The sequence below is a fragment of the Nicotiana tabacum genome, chromosome 10 (genome assembly GCF_000715075.1).
Source record: "Nicotiana tabacum cultivar K326 chromosome 10, ASM71507v2, whole genome shotgun sequence".
Classification (NCBI taxonomy): Eukaryota; Viridiplantae; Streptophyta; class Magnoliopsida; order Solanales; family Solanaceae; genus Nicotiana; species Nicotiana tabacum.
In genome coordinates this window covers 11,986,858-12,006,345 of record NC_134089.1, presented here as the reverse complement: position 1 = coordinate 12,006,345, position 19,488 = coordinate 11,986,858, and the positions used below count along the sequence as shown (strand labels likewise).

The window sequence follows — 19,488 nt, the reverse complement described above, 5'->3', positions numbered from 1 at the left end:
ACAATTGGTCATACTGATTAAAAACATAAATCATCTTGAAGAAAACAAGAAATACTTCACATCTTTATCTAGGTTGATTAATTAGTACTTCTATGATATTTGGAAAACAAACCAACTATTTGAAAGTATACTTCATAATTTATGGTCGTATCATTTGAAAGCAAACAGTGATTAGTATGATTACTAGAAGAGGTATTTTTGAGTATCCATGACCTACTTGATACTTGCTACTGACTTACTATTTTTAAGTATTTTATATGAATGATGCACAAGCTACAACTGGTAAGTTGTTACCTATAATGTCACTTTTTAGGTAATATAAATGCTGAATTTATGTATTAGTACTATATATGTGTTAGGTGTACTTTTGATAAATTTATTCACTAATTGCTTGGTTGAATTGAGTGAAGGAAAGTCATGTCGTTAAATCAAATCCAATAGGTAGGGTATACCCCGAAAACAACAATATTTTTGAGAGAGACTCAATAAATATTATGACAATGATTTTATGATCCTTTTAAACTCTTATGAAATTTAGAAGAAATATTCTGACTACAAACGGTTGTATTTCATATAGATGCTACAAATAATTAATAAAGATTTACATTAATTTGAGATTTGTACACTTAATTAAGAAAGCAAATTTGATTTGCTAAGTTGCAAATTAGTTTTGTATAACTTTCTTGGCATGTGATTGAAATTAAGGCTTGAGAATCAATCTCAATATTGTTTAGCCTATTATGCCATTGATTGAGGGTAAGACATGGGGATCAAGTCCTGATGCTCCATAATGATAAGAGTTGGGTTTGAGTCCCAATTTATTATGGCCTAACATGCCTTTATATTGGTAAGACATTGGGTTTGAGTCCCAATGTACCATATTGATGATATAATGAAGACTAAAGAAAAATAATATATTTTTCATGAAAAGGCATGAAAATTGTCCCACTTGATTTGTTCCATTCTTGAAGTGAATGTGATAACAATGCATAATAAGTTTCAATGAAGACAATTGGTTGAACAATGAACGTAGGCGTTCCAAATATCAAAATAATAATAATTATCACTATGATTATAAAAGGAGAACAATAAGGGTTCTCAAAATAGTCCTTCAAAATGTGAAGGCGATGCTTACCATCAAATTGGTATGAAAATAATAAAGCATGTCGCTGATTATGATCCATTCCTTGAAGAGAATGTGACTTATGATAAGCATTGAGAATGCAAACTCATTCCTAAAGTTGAATGTGGCAATATGTGATAAAAGCAATGAATAAAGACATGCAATTCATGATTATATGAATACCACACAACTCACCTCTAAGGGAGGTTTGAGTAAAATAAAGAGAATAAATATTATTGTGTGGTTACATGAATATGTCATTGGTCGCGTACATGTGATATGCCAAATATTATTTTGCCATGCCTTATAAAAGTTATTAAAGGCAAAATTAAAGCAAGAAATGATTTTGCTTATGATGATTTTGACCATGACAATTTATTATGATATAATTTTCTCCGTGAAGGAGACATTTACCATATGAATGGTATGATAAAAGATCTTGTAGTACAAAAGTTGTTAAGAACTCCGGAAAAACTAATTTGTTACTACCCCGGATGAATAAACTTATTCATGACATTGATATTGTAAAGTCTCAAAAGAAACTTTTTGAGTTTCAAATATATAAGTCAAAGTGATTGGCATATTGAGACTATAAATGAAAGGAAGATTGAATATCTTCATATTTCTATAATCATACCGGGTAAATATGAAAGGTTACCCGATCTTCTTTCTATTTGTACTACACAAATATAAGCATGATGCTGGAATCATATGCCACAAGTAAACTAGAGATTTACTAAAATAAATATTAATTGGCATGACCGGTTGACCATATCGGTTCAATTATGATGCGAAAAATTAATTAAGAATTACATTGACACATATTGAAGAATAGAAGATTCTTCAAGAATTCTCTTGTGCTGCTTATTCTCATGATATACCAGTTAAAGGTTGGGATTGAATCCTTTGATTTCTTGAAGGAATAAAAGGTGATATATATATATATATATATATATATATATATATATATATATATATATATGCACAGTCACCTGCCATGTGGACCGTTTACTATTATATAATTTTAATAGATGCATCTATTTTTATGGTCACATGTGCATTTGTTATCAACTTGCAGTTGGTTTTTGCAAGATTGCTTGCTCAAATTATTAGAGCACAATTCCAGAATATAAATTATGATGATTTATCTTAATAATACTGGTTTAAATCCAAGTTGGTTTAGCAGAAATTGTATGCCTCCAATTATAGCTAAATCATTGGTTATGAAAACAAAACTTCCAAAAATAAAATTTGGTATGAGATTTATTATTTAATATACAGCAGCACTTATACGCATCTAGCCAAGTTATAAAAATTTCTCCCTATCACAATCGGTTCAGGGTCATGAACCAAATAATTTCTATATAGAAATATGGATGTGCTATATGATTTAATTATGCCACCAAAATGCACAAAAGATGAGTTCCCAAAGATGGTTGGGAAATGTGTTGGTGATCCCAACATTAGGGGGAGAAAATGGGCAGCTGAGAAAGTGATACGTGAAATGAATTATTATGAATACATATAGATCCTCGTACAAGAAAATATAAACTTGAAGTTCAAGTGATATTCATTTACAAATTATTGCCAGACGCATTTGCTGACCCAAAGCTAAATGTCATATTTCAGCTGCTAATGCTCCAAATAGAATAAAGTCCATAAGGGACAGAGTCTATGGCACACATGAAGTGTAACAGACCAATCGGTTCCAAAGATAAAACTCCTTGAAGAAGGAGAGGGGCAAATATTCAAAATGGTCATAATAAGGAGGCAAGTGCCCTAGAAGAGCACCACGACATAACACTTCATAAGACCTCATGGGAGAGGCTCAGGTACCTGAAAATAATGAAATAAAGAGATCTCAATAAGTTATGTCTTTATTGGGTAATAATGGAACCGACATAAAATGATTGTCGACGATATTGTTAATATAATGTAGCGCTCAATATGATTAATATTGACGAGGATCTTGAGATCAAATCTGTCATGAAATTTGGACGGATAAAAGATTGGCCAAATAAAAAAATACGCAATAAAATTGATTTCTCTTGAAAAATGTGAAGTTGGACGGATAGTCCAACACCTGAAAGTATAAAGTCAATTATGGTATAAATGTGTTTTTGTGCGAAAGGTTCAAGTCGATAGACATAAAGACGACTTGTGGCACAAGAAAATTAGTAAATATCCTCACATTGATTATATGGAGACATGTTCTCTTATAGTGGATATAGTCACTTCAGGTTTTAATCTGGCAATATATGAAAAACCTGATATGCGTATAGTGGATATCATTGAAAGATTTAAATTGTCTTGGAGCATATTAAGGTTTCCAAGAAATTTATTAAATAAAGCTTCAAAAATCCTTATACGGATTGAAACAATCAGGGCCCATGTGGTATAATCGCCCGAGAGAATACTTGTTGAAAGAAGGGTATAAGAATAATTCAATTTGTCCTTGTGTCCTTATAAAAGGATATGGATTTGAATTTGTTATAATCGCCATGTATGTTGATGATTCAAATATCATTAGAACTCCCGGAGAGCTTCCTAAAGCAGTAGACTGTTTAAACAATTTGAAATGAAAGATCTTGGAAAGACAAAATTTTGTCTTGGTCTACAAATTGAATATATGAAAGATGGAATTTTTGTCCTTCAATCAGCATACACTAAAAAGATTTTAAAGAGCTTCTATGTGGATAAAACACATCCATTAAGTACCCCGATGGTTGTGAGATTACTCGATATAAATAAAGATCCACTCTGACCTCATGAAAATAATGAAGAGATTTTTGGTCCTAAAGTACCATATCTTAATGCAATTGGTGCGCTAATATATCTTGCTAACACTACAAGGCATGACATAAATTTTTCAGTTAATGTCTTAGCAAGATATAGCTCCGCTCAAGGAGAAATTGGAATGAAATCAAACACATATTGCGTTATCTAAGAGGGATTACCGGTGTGGGCTTATTTTATGGCAATGATTGCAATACCGATCTTGTTGGTTATGTCGATGTGAGGTATTTATCTGACACACACAAGGTTTGATCTCAAACATGTTATGTGTTTACATGTGTGGCACTGTCATATCTTGGCGATCGACTAAGCAATCAATCGTGGCTACTTCTTTTAATCATGCTGAGATAATTGCTATTCATGAAGCAAGTCGAGAATGTGTATGGTTGAGGTATACTATACATCTTATTCGAGACAAATGTGGTTTGAAGTGTGATAAACTACCCAAAGTTTTGTATGAAGAAAATACAACATGCATAGCCCAATTAAAGGGAGGATTCATAAAGGAGTTAGGACAAAGCACATTTCACCTAAATTATTGTTCACACATGATCTTCAAAAGAATGGTGATATTAATGTGCAACGGATCCGTTCAAGTGATAATATGGCTGATTTGTTCACCAAATATCTACCGGCGTCAACCTTCAAGAAACTAGTGTACAAGATTGGGATACGAAGGCTCAACGATGTGAACTGATGATCTCATCAGGGGAGTTAATACGCGTTGTACTCTTTTTCCTTACAAGGTTTTGTCCCATTGGATTTTTCTTGCAAGGTTTTTAACGAGGCAACCAAAAGGCGTATTTCTAAATATGTGTACTCTTTTTCCTTCATTAGGATTTTTTTTTCCCATAGGTTTTTTTTTCTAATAAGGTTTTAACGAGGCACATTATTTATGGACATCTAAGGGGGAGTGTTATGATAAAAATCAAAATATGGTGGATGTCTACTCTTCCTCCATGATCTTTCTCTCAAATGATTAATAACATATTCAATGACATATTTTCTATGTTCAATGACATATTTCATGACATATTTTCTTCACTTTTCATGCCTATATAATGGCCTTGTAATAGATAGGAAAATACACACAATTGAAGAAGAAAATCTCTTCCTTCTCTCTATCTCTATTTCTTGTTCATGTTTTACTAAATTGCTTAAATTTCTTGTTCATGTTTTACTAAATTGCCTTTATTTCATAACAATATGGACATATATACTACGTTTGTCACTAGTCTCAAACTCTCATATGACGAAAAAAAAAGAATAAAATAGAATAGAATAGAAGAAAGAAGACCACAAAAGGAAAAGACATTGGACGGCTTAGACCAGCAGTCTAACAAAATCTTCTATGTAGAGTACATTTTTTTCTTCTTTTGTCTATTGCGGCAAATGACAAAGGCTTTAGTTGCAAATTTTCTGAAGATTCTTTCTATTCTTGAACATTAGTGTGTACCCATAAAATTGTACACCCGAAAACTTGTACACAAAAGACGCAAAAAGCAAATTTGCACAAATATTTAAACGAAAAAAGACGCAAGAAATAAACTTGTGCAAAACACTTAAATAAGAAGGAACGATTTAAACTTGCGTAAATGTTCAAATAAAAGAACGCAGAAAGACTCATGCAATACTTAAACAAAAGATGTTTTTATTTACAATAAAAATGCCAAAATGGTACAGGTACAAAATTTGGGAAAAGAAATGAAAAGCTAAACTGTTGCATCTCCGGAACCCGGAGGAAGAGAAGCATCTGCATCCCCAGGGGAAGTGGGTAGATCCGTCACCGATTGGATATCTTAGCCTTCATCATTTTGGCCTTCAACATCTTCGCCCTCCGGTTCCTCTTCAGTCCTCGAGAATTCAGAACCGGAACCAGAAGAACCGGAAGAACCAGGTCTTGCCGCGAGACCTCTTTTAGCAGCTAACTCCAGCTCAACTTTGTGAGATTGTTAGTTGAATTCCGTATCAAATTAATTCACTTGTCAATAAATCACACATAAATTCAACTTTACCGTTTTACAGGTAAATAATTTGGCGCCCACCGTGGGTCCTAGACAGTCGTATAATTAAGTTGATCCTTGCCTCTTTTACTAACACATTTTTGATTACAAAAAGTCACAGAAAATGGCAGATAATGGTGTCAACAATACACACAATCTTGAGAACCAATGAGACTAGCCTCAGCACGAGGATTTAATCAGTGATACCTGACGTGAGGGGAACGATGCCACGCCGGTCCACGGCAAGCGATACCCGCGACATGTTCGGGAGGCGACTCCTGTGATGCTGAAAAAGAGCATGTTGTTGAAGCAGTAAGGGTCTTGCAGGAGCAACAAGAGCTCATCCTAGGCCATCTCACGCGGTAGGACATGGTTATGACAGAACTAAAACAGGCGTTATCGGACGCTTCCAATAACGTGAATGGACAAGGTCCAATTCTTCCCGGTGCTCCCGTAAATCAAACAACGAAGAGGGTCGACAACAACACCCTGAGGGGTAAGGTCGGTTTCGATGGAGCCGGAGGGAGCGAATCCGGTCACAATAGTGAGAGCAATCCTTTCAAAAGCGAACTCCTATGGTTAATGAGAGAAGTAAACGCTCGCATGGACCAAATCCTGGGTGCACCTCCGGTGTTAAAAGGGTCGGACTCAAAGAAGTATACTCAATTGTCGTACAAACTAAGCGCGGCACCAGAATTGATCCCGAAACGGTTTAAAATTTCCGATGTGCCAAAATATGATGGGACTTCGGACCATCAAGAGCATATTACCACCTATACAACGGGGGTGAAGGGGAACGATTTAGCTCTTCACGAGATCGAATATGTTTTTCTAAAAAAATTCGGAGAGGCTCTCACGAGGGGAGCCTTGATGTGGTATTCGTTGTTACCCGAGCATTCCATAGATTCCTTTGAGATACTCGCGGATTCTTTTATTAAGGCTCATGCTGGGGCTAGAAAGGTGTAGGCCCGGAAGGCCGACATATTCAAAATTGTACAAAGAGAGTACGACCTGCTGCGGGAATTTGTAACCCGGTTCCAGAAGGAAAGGATGTTACTCTCGGCTGTTCCGGATGAATGGGCAGCTGAAGCATTTGCCAAGGGTTAGAATCCGAGAAGTTCTGATGCCTCCCAGAAGTTGAAGGAAAGTTTGCTCGAATTCCAGGCGATGACTTGGGCGGATATTCATAACCGATACGAGTCAAAAATAAGGATTGAGGATGATCAGTTCAGCTCCCCGATATCGGCTAAAGGTCAGGAGAAAAATAAAGATAAATCAAAAAATGATTTCGACACAGACAAGCGATCTTTGAGGAGCCGATTTTTGCCCTATAAACTGGTCAAAGGACGCGACAGAGGTTTCCAGTTGATAGATAGGTTCATTACTGAAAGAAGAATTAATCGCGACCGAAACAAGGAAGCGCCAGGTTCTTTAGACCCTTCATATTCTAGACTGTTATAATACAACTTCAACATCAACGTAGTGGAGTTGGTATCGGCTATGAGAAACATAAAAGAAATACAGTTCCCGACACTGATAAGGTCCGATCCCAGCAAGAAGGATCCTAATTTGTGTTGCGAATACCACAGAACAAACGGTCACCGAACTGGGGATTACTAACATCTGCGTGAAGAGGTGGCAACACTACTGAAAATGGCCATCTCAGGGAATTCTTAAGTGAATGGGCCAAAAACAATTATGGTCATAGCCGTGATAACACGGAAACATTAAAAATATGAGAAGACCCCCACACCAGTTGATCAACATGATTTTCGGAGGGGGGGGGGGGAACAAAATTAACGGGATTACTTTCTCGGCAGCAAAAAAGATCAAGGTAACAGTAACCCACAATAAGAGGCTCCGGGGAGTTGCTGAGGGCGACATCACTTTCACATAGCAAGACGCAGACGGATTATTGCTACCGCACAACTATGCATTGATAATTTCTTTAAATGTATTAGATTATAAAATCAAACGTGTTCTGGTGGATCCAGGAAGTTCGGCCAATATCATACAATGGAGGGTATTGGAGAAGCCAAACTTACCGAAAACATCATTCCGAGCACAAACTCCTCGTCGGGTTCAACCTCGCAAGTGTGACAACCCGAGGAGAGATACTGCTGCCCACAAATGCCGAGGGGGTGATGAAGACGACCTTTTTTGAGGTTGTGGACGGTGATATGGGTTGCAACATTATTTTGGGAAGACCATGGTTGCATGAGATGAAAATTGTACCATCAACGTATCATCAGTTGCTGAAATTTCCAACTCCCGAGGGAATTAAACAGATAAAAGGCGACCAACCGGCGGCAAGAGAACAAATTTGCACAAAACACTTAAGCAAGAAACAACTCAATGATGAAAACTTGCATAAATGTTCAAACAAAAGAACACAGAAACACTCATGCAATATTTGAGCAAAAGATATTTTTATTCACAATAAATGTGCCAAAACGGCACAAGTACAAAAATTGGAAAAGGAAATGAAAAGCTAAACTGTTGCATCACCGGAACCCGTTCGATATCTTGACCTTCATCATTTTGGCCTTCGCCATCATCACCGTCCGATTCCTCTTCAGTTCCCGAGAACTCAGAACCGAAACTAGAAGAATCGGTAGCATCAAGCCTGGCCTGAAGACCTCTTTTTGCAGCTAACTCCAGTTCAAGGGCCTTAGCGATTTCGGCGTCAAAGTCAATGACATCCGCTTTGGCCTCTTCTGAGGTTTTGTCCTCATGCTATACATAGAATACATTTTCTCAACAATGAGGGAAGCCGCTTGGCACTGGAATTCTTCTTTAAGTTGGTCAACCTTGGTAGAAAGACTGTGCCGCGCGGAACTAGTGGCCCGGAGGCTAACATCAAGATCACGAACAATTGAGCTAAAACCATTTCTATGTTCCGTGCTCCTCTTATGCCTCTCCTCCAATCGGGCATACTTCTCCTCACCAGCAACAATCACTTCAGTTTTGGAGTGTAAGGTTGCCTCCAAGTTATTCAATCTTTCCGTAGAAGAGGCCTTACGATCAAATGCAGCAAGAATGACATTTTGAACCTCAACACATTTCGCCTTAGCTTCTTCAAATTGCACCCTCAACTGGGCGGTCTCTTGGCCAAGGGTAACTACAACTGGTTCACTTTGTGACCATAATTGCCTCAATATCCGGTAAAAATTATGCTAAATCATGGGATGCTGTGTGTCCGGGGCATTAAATACAGAGAGACAAGCGTCTAATCAACCGTCAGAAATTTTTCATAGGGGATCAGTAAATTTCCCGCCAAAAAAGAATGTTTTTACCAACTGCCCGATGACACAAAGTTATGCCACCGGAAAGCATGTGGACTATCTGTTTAGGGTAAAATATATTATATTAAAGGATCAAGTAAGAAAATGACATGTGGAATCAAAGATAGAGGATGACTGAAACCGAAGGCAATCATTTCGCATGTTACCAGAGATAATGATACTCAATAAAATGAAATAAATGTCTGTCACATGGTAGAATTTAATGAAGAATATTCTACAGTATTTAGTACAATGCCCATTACAAAGAAATATGGCATTCACGCTTGCCGTTATACATTCATCAATAGCCCTCATAATTGGCATTGAAGAGGGTCTTGATCCTAGGACCTTATTTCCTAGGTGTAACTATAAATAGTGAGTTCGACTATCATTGTAGGAGAGGAATTTTTGGGGAAAACTTACGCTATAATCTATTCAAAGCTTTATACAATTTTATCTTCTTACTTTTTGATTTCATTATTGTCGTGCCCGGAAGTCCTGCTCTCGGAACTATTGTTTTCGCTATTTCATCTTCATTTCAAGGCTAAGTATTGCATATTTATTCAATTCTCCTATTATTTCATGATCAATTAATTCACTTGTCTAGAAACCACGTATAAATTCAACTGTACTGTTTTACGGATAAACAATTAGTAAAACTTCATCAAGTAGATAATTGAAATGCCAAAAAACAATTTTCAGTTTTGAAAAGCCAGTAATTCTTATAATTAAATGGGAATTTTTCATAAAGCACCATCTTTTAAGTCTAATTAGCCATTTATAGATACTCTTTGCTATATTACGTGTTATAGATACCTTTTATGTTTTTATATAATGTATTTTATGTATTTAAGCTGTTGTATTCATTAATACAACCAAAAAAAATAGACGTAAAAACTGGAGTTCCAGCTAAGTTTGACATGTATTTAGTTGTATTCAAGCGGCATTGACGTTAAATACAGAAGGTTAAACTGGTTAAAAATGGAAGAAAATCAAACCACATGATATTCTCCTAATTTAACTCCACGAACTAAGGAAATCAAATCACATGATATTCTCCTAATTTAACTCCACGAACTAAGGAAATCAAATCACATGATATTCTCCTAATTTAACTCAACGAACTAAAACGATCCCTCATTAATCTGTATTTGAAAGATACATAATAAAGATTATAGCTGAATAAAGAGAAATACATATGAATAATACAGTTGAGTAGAACTGTATACAGTTGAATACAACAAAATACAACTTAATTCATCTGAATAAAATACTTGAATACAACAAAATACAACTGAATACAGCTGAATAAAACTCTTGAATGCAACAAAATACAACTAGTTTCTGCTGAATAAAATAGTTAAATACAACTGATTAAAATTGAATACAAGAGAATACACATAACTTTTTAATACATCTAAAATATATAAATTAATGCTACTGAATACATGTGAATACAGCTGAAATATACATTCGAATACAACTGAATACAAATAGGCGATTTGGGCGATCTAGAGAGAGAAGCAGCCTGATGGCTTCGCCGGCCGGCGACCAGCCATTAATTCCGGCTGGTCAGCCCCTTAACACATCTGCCCAACCTCCTACAACAACTACAAACAATCCCCAGCCCTCAAATCCCACAAACGAAGCCATGAATTACGCAAAAGCTGTGAACCCTACTTCAACGACCACTGGCAAGCAGAATCGAGCCGCTACAGTTGAACCAATTGCTCTTCGTCTATCAAAATCAACGAATTAAACTTACCCTAGGCGATTGTAATGGAGTGATAATGGAGAAGAACTAGAAAATTTGGGTGGGAGGAGAGGTATGAATCGTGGGTTGAGGGAGAAAGAGTAAAGTGTATGCAAAAAGAGAGAGAACGTGGTTAGTCAATTTTACTGTGATTATGTGAGAGAAAAGACTAAAAAGGAGAGAGAGAAATATTATTTAGCATATATGGTGCCTTAAATGTAGGATGTAACTATAATTAGATATTTTGGCTATAAAGTATAAAAGGTATCTATACAACAACAACAACAACCCAGTATAATCCCACGAATGGGGTCTGGGGAGGGTAATATGTACGCAGACCTTACCCCTACCCCGAAGGGTAGAGAGGCTGTTTCCAGGAGACCCTCGGCTCAAAAAGCAACAGGAGCCGATATATTAGTACCATAAAATGCATAATAAAATAACAGCAGTACAAGAGATATGAAATACAGAATACGAAATACGAAAAAGATGGTTGGTATAGTAAAACTAGCAGGTAAAGCCCTGCATCAATAGACGACCAATGACATTCTTAGTCTAACTCCTAACTGGCTAGTCTCACTCTATTGTGCTGTAGAAATATTTACAACTCTCCCCTAACCTACAACCTTAATACTCGACCTCCATAATTCCCTGTCAAGGGCCATGTCCTCAATAATCCTAAGTCGCACCATGTCCTGTCTAATCACCTCTCCCCAATACTTCTTAGGTCGTCCTCTACCTCTCCGCGTGCCCACTACAGCCAGTCGCTCACACCTCCTCACCGGTGCATCAGTGCTCCTCCTTTGAGTGTGCCCGAACCATCTGAGTCTTACTTCCCGCATCTTGTCCTCCATGGGGGCCACGCCCACCTTCTATCTATAGAATGTAATATTTTAAAATGGTATTTATTTAAAATAAATAGGGTACTAAGGTTTTCTATAGGGTGTAAAAAACCAATGCCAATATGAAAATAATCAATTACTCTGAATCAATTTCTATCCAATGCCATGTAAAACCAATGCCATGTAATTAGCCATGGCATTATGAACCACAAATTAAATCGGCCTTGGTTTGAGAACCACAAATTCAACGATTTAATAAAGTTAGGAATATCATACCATGCTGATATCAAGCATATGAAAAAAATTAATCTAAATAACTTTTTTTGCTTAAAGAGTTTAATTATTATCCGCTAGTGTACCGTCTTTGCACGATCAAATCACCTTTATTTCTTGTAGTTAGTAATTTATCTTATTTTTCAAGATTTTAAATATTAACACTTTATACGGAGGGCTAGAAATAAATATATTTCGGTAGTGTAAAAATCTATTTACATCATCGATGTATAAAAATCTAACCATAGGTGTTTCTAAGTTAATCTCTTTGGTTATCAATGTCTCGTCTTAAATTATAAGTTTCCTTGATCATGGTGAGTCTAAAGGTATACATGGACCGAGATTGGTTCGATTTTTTTCAAAACCAAACCAAATCAACTATATCGGTTTGATTGGTTCGGTTTTGTCGAGTTTTTCGAATTTTTTTGTTACATGAATATTATTTCAATCTTACTTTGTTTAATAAAAATTAAAAAAATTGACAAACATATGATTTATTAAAATATTCTTATGGGAGAATTTTCTTAGTAACACATGATAGTTATTCTTTTAATCGTCTAACAATAATTTTTCGTTGATCTACACTTCAAGTTTAATCGAATTTAATAATTAAACATAAAAATCAATATGATAAGTAAATAATGATATGTTCTATTTAATTTTAAATTATTGAAATACAAATTCAAATTCGAAAAAGATATAAGAATTTTATAGATCTTGACATATGAATATGAAAGAACAAGGAGATTGACGCATTTCACTAACACTTGATAGGAAAGTAATCATACAATCCATTATTTAAAGTTAATAAATTGGAGCACTTCATATTCTATTGAATATTAATCCCATAGGAGAATCCCAAATATTTCTAGATATTTTTTTTTTTAAAAAAATCTATATAAAGTTTTACAAGTATATAAGAAAATTATTTATTTATATATCGGTTTGGTTTAAATTTTTTTACTTAATACCGAATCAAATCAAATCTAATCGAATCAAATATTTTAATTGATTTGATTTGACTTTTTGATTTGATATTGTTTTCCGATTCGATTTATACACGCTAACGCTAACGATGACGCAAAGGTGAAATCAGAGGCAAATTGCTCATAGACTGTGACATAAGTTTGGTCCCAGTTTTAATTGTCTTAACTCTAACAAAGTTAAAAGAAGTAAATTGGATAACTACCGTTAGCCCCACGGTAGCATGCGCGGAATGGACTAAGTTGGAGGGGACCTTGATGACAACGATCAGTGGAGCCAAGAATTTAAATAAAGAAACTAAAAGGGTATGAAAAAGTCATACATAAAAGTTTGAACGGAATAGATGAGTTACCTTTTTTGGTTAATTTAAAATAAAAGATACATTTTTAAATTTGAAAATAATTCAATTTTAAATTCTTTATTTTACCCATTTTATTCATAATGAGAAGTTTTTATAACCACACAAATATCATGACTCCACAAAACTTTTTTAAGACCACAAATTTCAAAAACCTTCTTTTTTGTTAAACTTCGTGTCAAATCAAACTATCTCATCTATCTAAATTGAAACGGGGAATATATTTTATGGGACAAGAATATACAAATCTAAATGTGCGGTAATTCAAAATCTTTTAAAACTCTTTTTAGGTCCTTCTACGGTCGATGTGAAACATTATATACTTCTAACACATTTGTCTATAGAGAGTAGAAATATCTTAAAATAACACTCTTATCTTAAATAGACGGATAAGATTAATTTAGCCGATTAAAATGGATTGAGTTAATAAATGAATGGGGGAGGAGGAGGAGAAATTTAAAAATAGACAAATTTACAATAGTAATAGAAAATTAGTCATAGTTTCAAAAGTAATTGAAATTTAGTCACTTTTCATATAAAAGATAAATATAAACAAAAACAATGTTCAAAATCCGAAAATATTCCAGCATAATATGTCGGAGTTTGAATTTTTTACATGTGAACTTCCAGCATAACGCGCTGGAATTTCATAATGTCCTAGCTGAAGTTCCAACATAATATGCTGGAAGTCCATACACAAGTGCTCTAATCTCCAATATATTATGCTGGAACTTTCCGTATGCTGGAGTTCCAACATAATATGCTGGAAGTTCATACACATGTGCTACAATCTCCAGTATATTATGCTGGAATTTCATAAACAAGTACTCCAATCTCCAGTATATCATACTAGAACTTTCCGTATTGCACCAAAATAATAGCTATTTTTCAATAACTTTGCAAACACTGACTATTTTTTAATTACCAATCTAAAAATTGACTAGCTCGTGCTATTTTGAAGGGGGGAGGGGAGGGGGTTCATTACTTAGGTTGAGATTGACTGGGTTAACATGGACGTTAAGACATGCTAAACAATAGTAGGTCATAACCAAAATCCCCCAACTATTATCAAGTTCTTTATCTATTTTTTTTTTTTGTAGTTTATTTAATTGCTAAACAAAGCTAACAAAACTTTTTTCTTTATTATAGCTATATACAACATATCAAACAATTTCTTTTTATAAGGTTCCTATGGGTTAATTTGGGCTATATTTTAGCCAAAATTTTAAATGTGTTGCATTGCATAGGTTAAAATGTGCTGAATTAATTAAATAAGGGTTGTTAACATAATTGGGCGCTCGATTGAGAATAATTATAATTACTAGCTAAATACCCAATGGTATAAAATATGTATATTATATTAATATACGAAAATATATATTTTTCGACTATTGCGACTATACACTATAAATTTCCCATTAAATAATCGGGTCATTAACTCCCTCAAGCTTGAATGTTGGACCGATCAGGTTTTGTGGCTGATTTCTTTTCTACACATGGAAAGCCATAATCAATATATACTGTATGAGTGCTACTTGGTACAACCCGGGGCGGATCCAGCTTGCGACTTAGGAGTTCACGTGAATACAATAGCTTTTGTTCAAATAATATAAATGTGTTCAAAAATTTATTAAATATCTATAAATGTTTGAATGTAAACCAGTTACTATTAAAAATTTACTCAATATCGTTACAGGAATCCATAAACATTAAATTTTGGATCCGGTACAACTCTACAATATAACTTTAATCATGCAATGTTGGTCAATATAATTCTTTACACCTTTTTTATACTGGAAAATGAAAATGATTGATGAAAGCTCAAAAGTAGGCTTTCCCTATTGGGGTAATCCACCCAACATATTGGGAAAGTGAGGTACGTAATTCCTAAATATAACAAAACTTGGATTTTGTTAAATGGAAGAAAAAATGAACAAAAAGAAGTGTAATACCTAATATTATCTAGTTACACGTCAAAAACACAGTGTTCAGCTTGACAATTAAATAAAGAAAAGTGACAAATACAGTGTCTAGTCAATTTCTAAATAGACAATCACCATTTCTCACCATTAAACCACGACCAAACGTCTCGGTATACCAGATTTTCTTTTCCCAATTATGTACTCTATCGCCGGAAACAGCCTATTTATCTTCACAAGGTAAATATAAGGTTTGTTTACACACTGGCTTTCCTATATCTTACTTGTGAATTTATACTTGGTTTTTTGTTATTATTACCTCTCGCCAGGTCAAGATCGTCAGCGGTGACGGAACCAGATGTTCTTACATGGTGATCATTTTAGAATCCAAGAATGCTACACCTGAAATTTGAATTCGCATTTTTCTTATGTCAAGGAGATTCATTGCATATTGGATGTGGTACTGACTGAGAGACAGGTAGGGTTGGTTTTACCGAGTTCAACTAAGACCAGTACTTCTTGACAGAAAGAGTAGTTATATAAGTGAATATTGTTAAAACTTCAATATTTGATTAAACTTATAGTTAATATAAAAGTGCAATGATTTAGTGGTAAGAACTTAATGTCGAAGCCATCGAATTTAAATTCTGAAGTCGTCCCGAGAGCAGGGGCGAAGCTACATGTCTTAAAGGGTGGTCAATTGATCACCCTTCATCCAAAAATTAACTACGTATATAGATAGGTAAATATTAGGTTTTAAAGGTATCTAACATATACTGAATATCCTTTATCGGAGAATTTTTTTCACTTCTTTCAAGTTTGAATACTTTTAAGAAAATTCCTGACTTCATTGCTGTCCGGGAGGACACTCCAGAACTAACATTCACACGAAAAGATACATTGAATAGTCTCATCTTGTACAACATGCTATTTACATGTTTAAGATTGAGAAAATTGTAGTTGTCATTTTCCTTATTATAAGGCCCACCCTCCACTTGCAAAAAGCAAAAAAGAATATTCAACTATTAAAAGTCAATGTAAAATTCCATTCCAAATTCAGATTACATATACAGCTCAAGTAAATCATTAACACTACCACACAAATATATATACGTGCCATAGTACACTAAGCTGAAATCACCAAAATCCTTATCCTAAATCAAGAAAATGATGAACAAAAATGGTAGCCTTAGATCAATGGCGAATTTCGTCCACCATTTTTTCACAAGTCGATGGTTCATGGTTTTTGCTTCTCTTTTAATCATGTCAATGGCTGGTGCAACTTACATGTTTGGTCTTTACAGTGGAGAGATCAAATCGTCGTTAGGATATGATCAAACGACGTTAAATTTGTTAAGTTTCTTCAAAGATTTAGGTGGTAATGTTGGGATTATTTCAGGCCTAATAAATGAGGTAACTCCACCTTGGGTTGTTTTATTTATAGGAGCAATTATGAATTTTTTTGGGTATTTTATGATATGGTTATCAGTTTCAGGACATATAGCTAAACCTGCTATTTGGCAAATGTGTTTGTATATTTGTATTGGTGCAAATTCACAAACATTTGCTAATACCGGTGCTTTAGTTACTTGTGTTAAGAATTTCCCAGAAAGTAGAGGAAGTGTTTTAGGATTATTAAAAGGTTTTGTTGGTTTAAGTGGTGCTATTATTACTCAATTATACCATGCTTTTTATGGAAATAATGGTAAATCTTTGATTTTATTAATCGGTTATCTTCCAGCAGTTGTGTCTTGTATTTTTCTTCGAACGATTCGGATTATGAAAGTGGTTAGACAAAGTAATGAGACCAAAATTTTCTATAAATTTCTCTATATTTCACTTGGTCTTGCTGGTTTTATTATGATTGTTATTATTATTCAAAATAAAGTCAGTTTTACAAGGCCAGAGTATTCAGGTAGTGCAGCAGTAGTACTAATTTTGCTCTTTGCTCCTCTAGTTATTGTCTTTAAAGAAGATCTTAAACTTTGGAATATTAAACAACAAGCATTGAATGACCACATTTTGAAAGTTGTTAGTGAAAATCCGCCGTCAGTAGAGTTGACTCGGCCTCAAAAGCTAGCTTCGAGTCCTGAATTACCAAAAGAATGTGATGAAAAGGCTACTTCTTGCTTTAGCAATGTGTTCAATCCACCACCAAGAGGAGATGATTATACAATATTACAAGCACTTTTCAGTATAGACATGATCATTTTATTCACAGCTACAACATTTGGCGTGGGCGGGACATTAACTGCAATCGACAACTTAGGCCAAATAGGGAAGGCCTTAGGCTACCCCGAAAAAAGCATCACAACATTTGTTTCACTAGTAAGTATATGGAATTACCTCGGACGAGTTGTTTCTGGTTTTGTATCTGAAATCTTCTTGACAAAGTACAAATGCCCGCGTCCTATGATGCTCACATTAGTCCTCCTACTCTCCTGTGCTGGTCATCTACTCATCGCGTTTGGCGTCCCTAATTCTCTCTATCTCGCCTCTGTACTGATGGGATTTTGCTTTGGAGCTCAATGGCCTTTAATTTTCGCGATTATATCTGAACTCTTCGGGTTAAAATACTACTCCACATTGTATAATTTTGGGGCTGGTGCTAGCCCTGTTGGTGCATATTTGCTTAATGTTAAAGTGGCTGGACATTTATATGATAAAGTGGCTACAAAGCAAATGTTAGCAAAAGGGCTAAAAAGGAAAGATGGTGAAGATTTAACATGCATTGGAGTTGAATGTTACAAATTGGCTTTTCTTGTAATTACTGGAGCTACATTGATTAGTTGTGCTGTTTCCTTAATTCTGGTTATTAGAACAAGGAAATTTTACAAAGGTGATATATATAAGAAGTTCAGAGAACAAGCTATTGATATTGAAGATCCTGAACAGATAAGAGTTTCGGAGGTATCATCATCAGCAACATTACAAACAGCAGCAGATTCTTCTCCAAAAATCCAACAAAAATAGATAGGTAGTTCTTAATTTCATTACCATGATATGTAAATATACTGATAAAACTTTGTGTTATTAGGAAGGATTAGTGTAATCTTCAGTCTGCAGCATTAGTTAAATAAATTTATCTGTTGCTATGTGACCTGGAGGTTACATGTTTCGAGCCGTGGAAACAGCCTCTTACAGAAATGTAGGGTAAGACTGCATATGCAATAGACCATTGTGGTCCGGCCCTTCCCCGAACCGGCACATAGCGAGAGCTTAGTGCACCGGGCTGCCTTTTTTTCTGTCTCGGGCCAAAAAAATAAAGGAAAATGATGCTCCTTAAGTTCATGTCTTACAAAATTATGAGCATTTGTTGAGTCATAACATATGTTGTTGTATTTTCAATAATAGATACTAACTATTTGTACCAATTATTCCCATGATCTTGTTATTTTTTGGCCTTTTTTTCTTGGCTGCTAAGCTGTTTCACTCGTAATACATTCCGGAAAATAATAACAGTTTATCATTTTTCAGGCTACGATGAATTTAAGTAAGTCTTGCTACATATTAGATTGTGTATCGAGAGAGCAATACGAGATAAAGAGTATTTTCGATTTGTGGATTGATGTATAGACAAGATTGCTACAAGCTACTAATGAATACTATAGATGATACTCTTAGAAAAAATATCAACTCTCAACTCTTATAGGGTAGCTAGATGCACAAAACATCCCACTTTTACGTTGAGTTCGGGGAAAGACCGTACCTTAAGGGGTGCGTTGTAAACAATCTACCTTAATTCAAGCATTAGTGGTTGCTTTCACAGTTTGAACCCGTATCCTATAGATTATACGGATAACTTTACCATTGCTACCCATAATTTCCTCTTCTTTTTACCGACCTTGGAAAAATAAGTATGAGGTGATCAAAAGCATATAAAAAAAATTGAAGTCATGATATTCACAAGACTTATGTCATACTTTAAACATGAGTAAATCTGCCTAGGAAATAAACATTACAAATAATGTATGCGATCATAAATGCCAGGATCAAGGTGAACCATGTATTTCTAGCCATGAATACGACACCACTAAACCAAAATAAAAGGTCATTCTTGTTGCAAAAATTTGACTTTTACTTGAAAATAACAAAGGTGCATTGCCAAAAAAAAAAAAAGTTAGAAGAGACACAAATTAAAGAAGTCTGCCAT

General features: G+C 34.9%; 1 protein-coding gene across 1 annotated transcript; it reads left to right on the top strand.

The window, feature by feature from the left end:
- The first annotated feature begins 15,366 nt into the window (after positions 1-15,366).
- LOC107777639 (protein NUCLEAR FUSION DEFECTIVE 4-like) lies at positions 15,367-18,387 on the top strand. The gene is made up of 2 exons (XM_016597707.2): positions 15,367-15,575; positions 15,665-18,387. Exon 2 carries the CDS (start codon positions 16,503-16,505, stop codon positions 18,306-18,308), a length of 1,806 nt encoding a protein of 601 aa, XP_016453193.1. The 5' UTR covers positions 15,367-15,575; positions 15,665-16,502; the 3' UTR covers positions 18,309-18,387.
- The last annotated feature ends 1,101 nt before the right edge of the window (positions 18,388-19,488 follow it).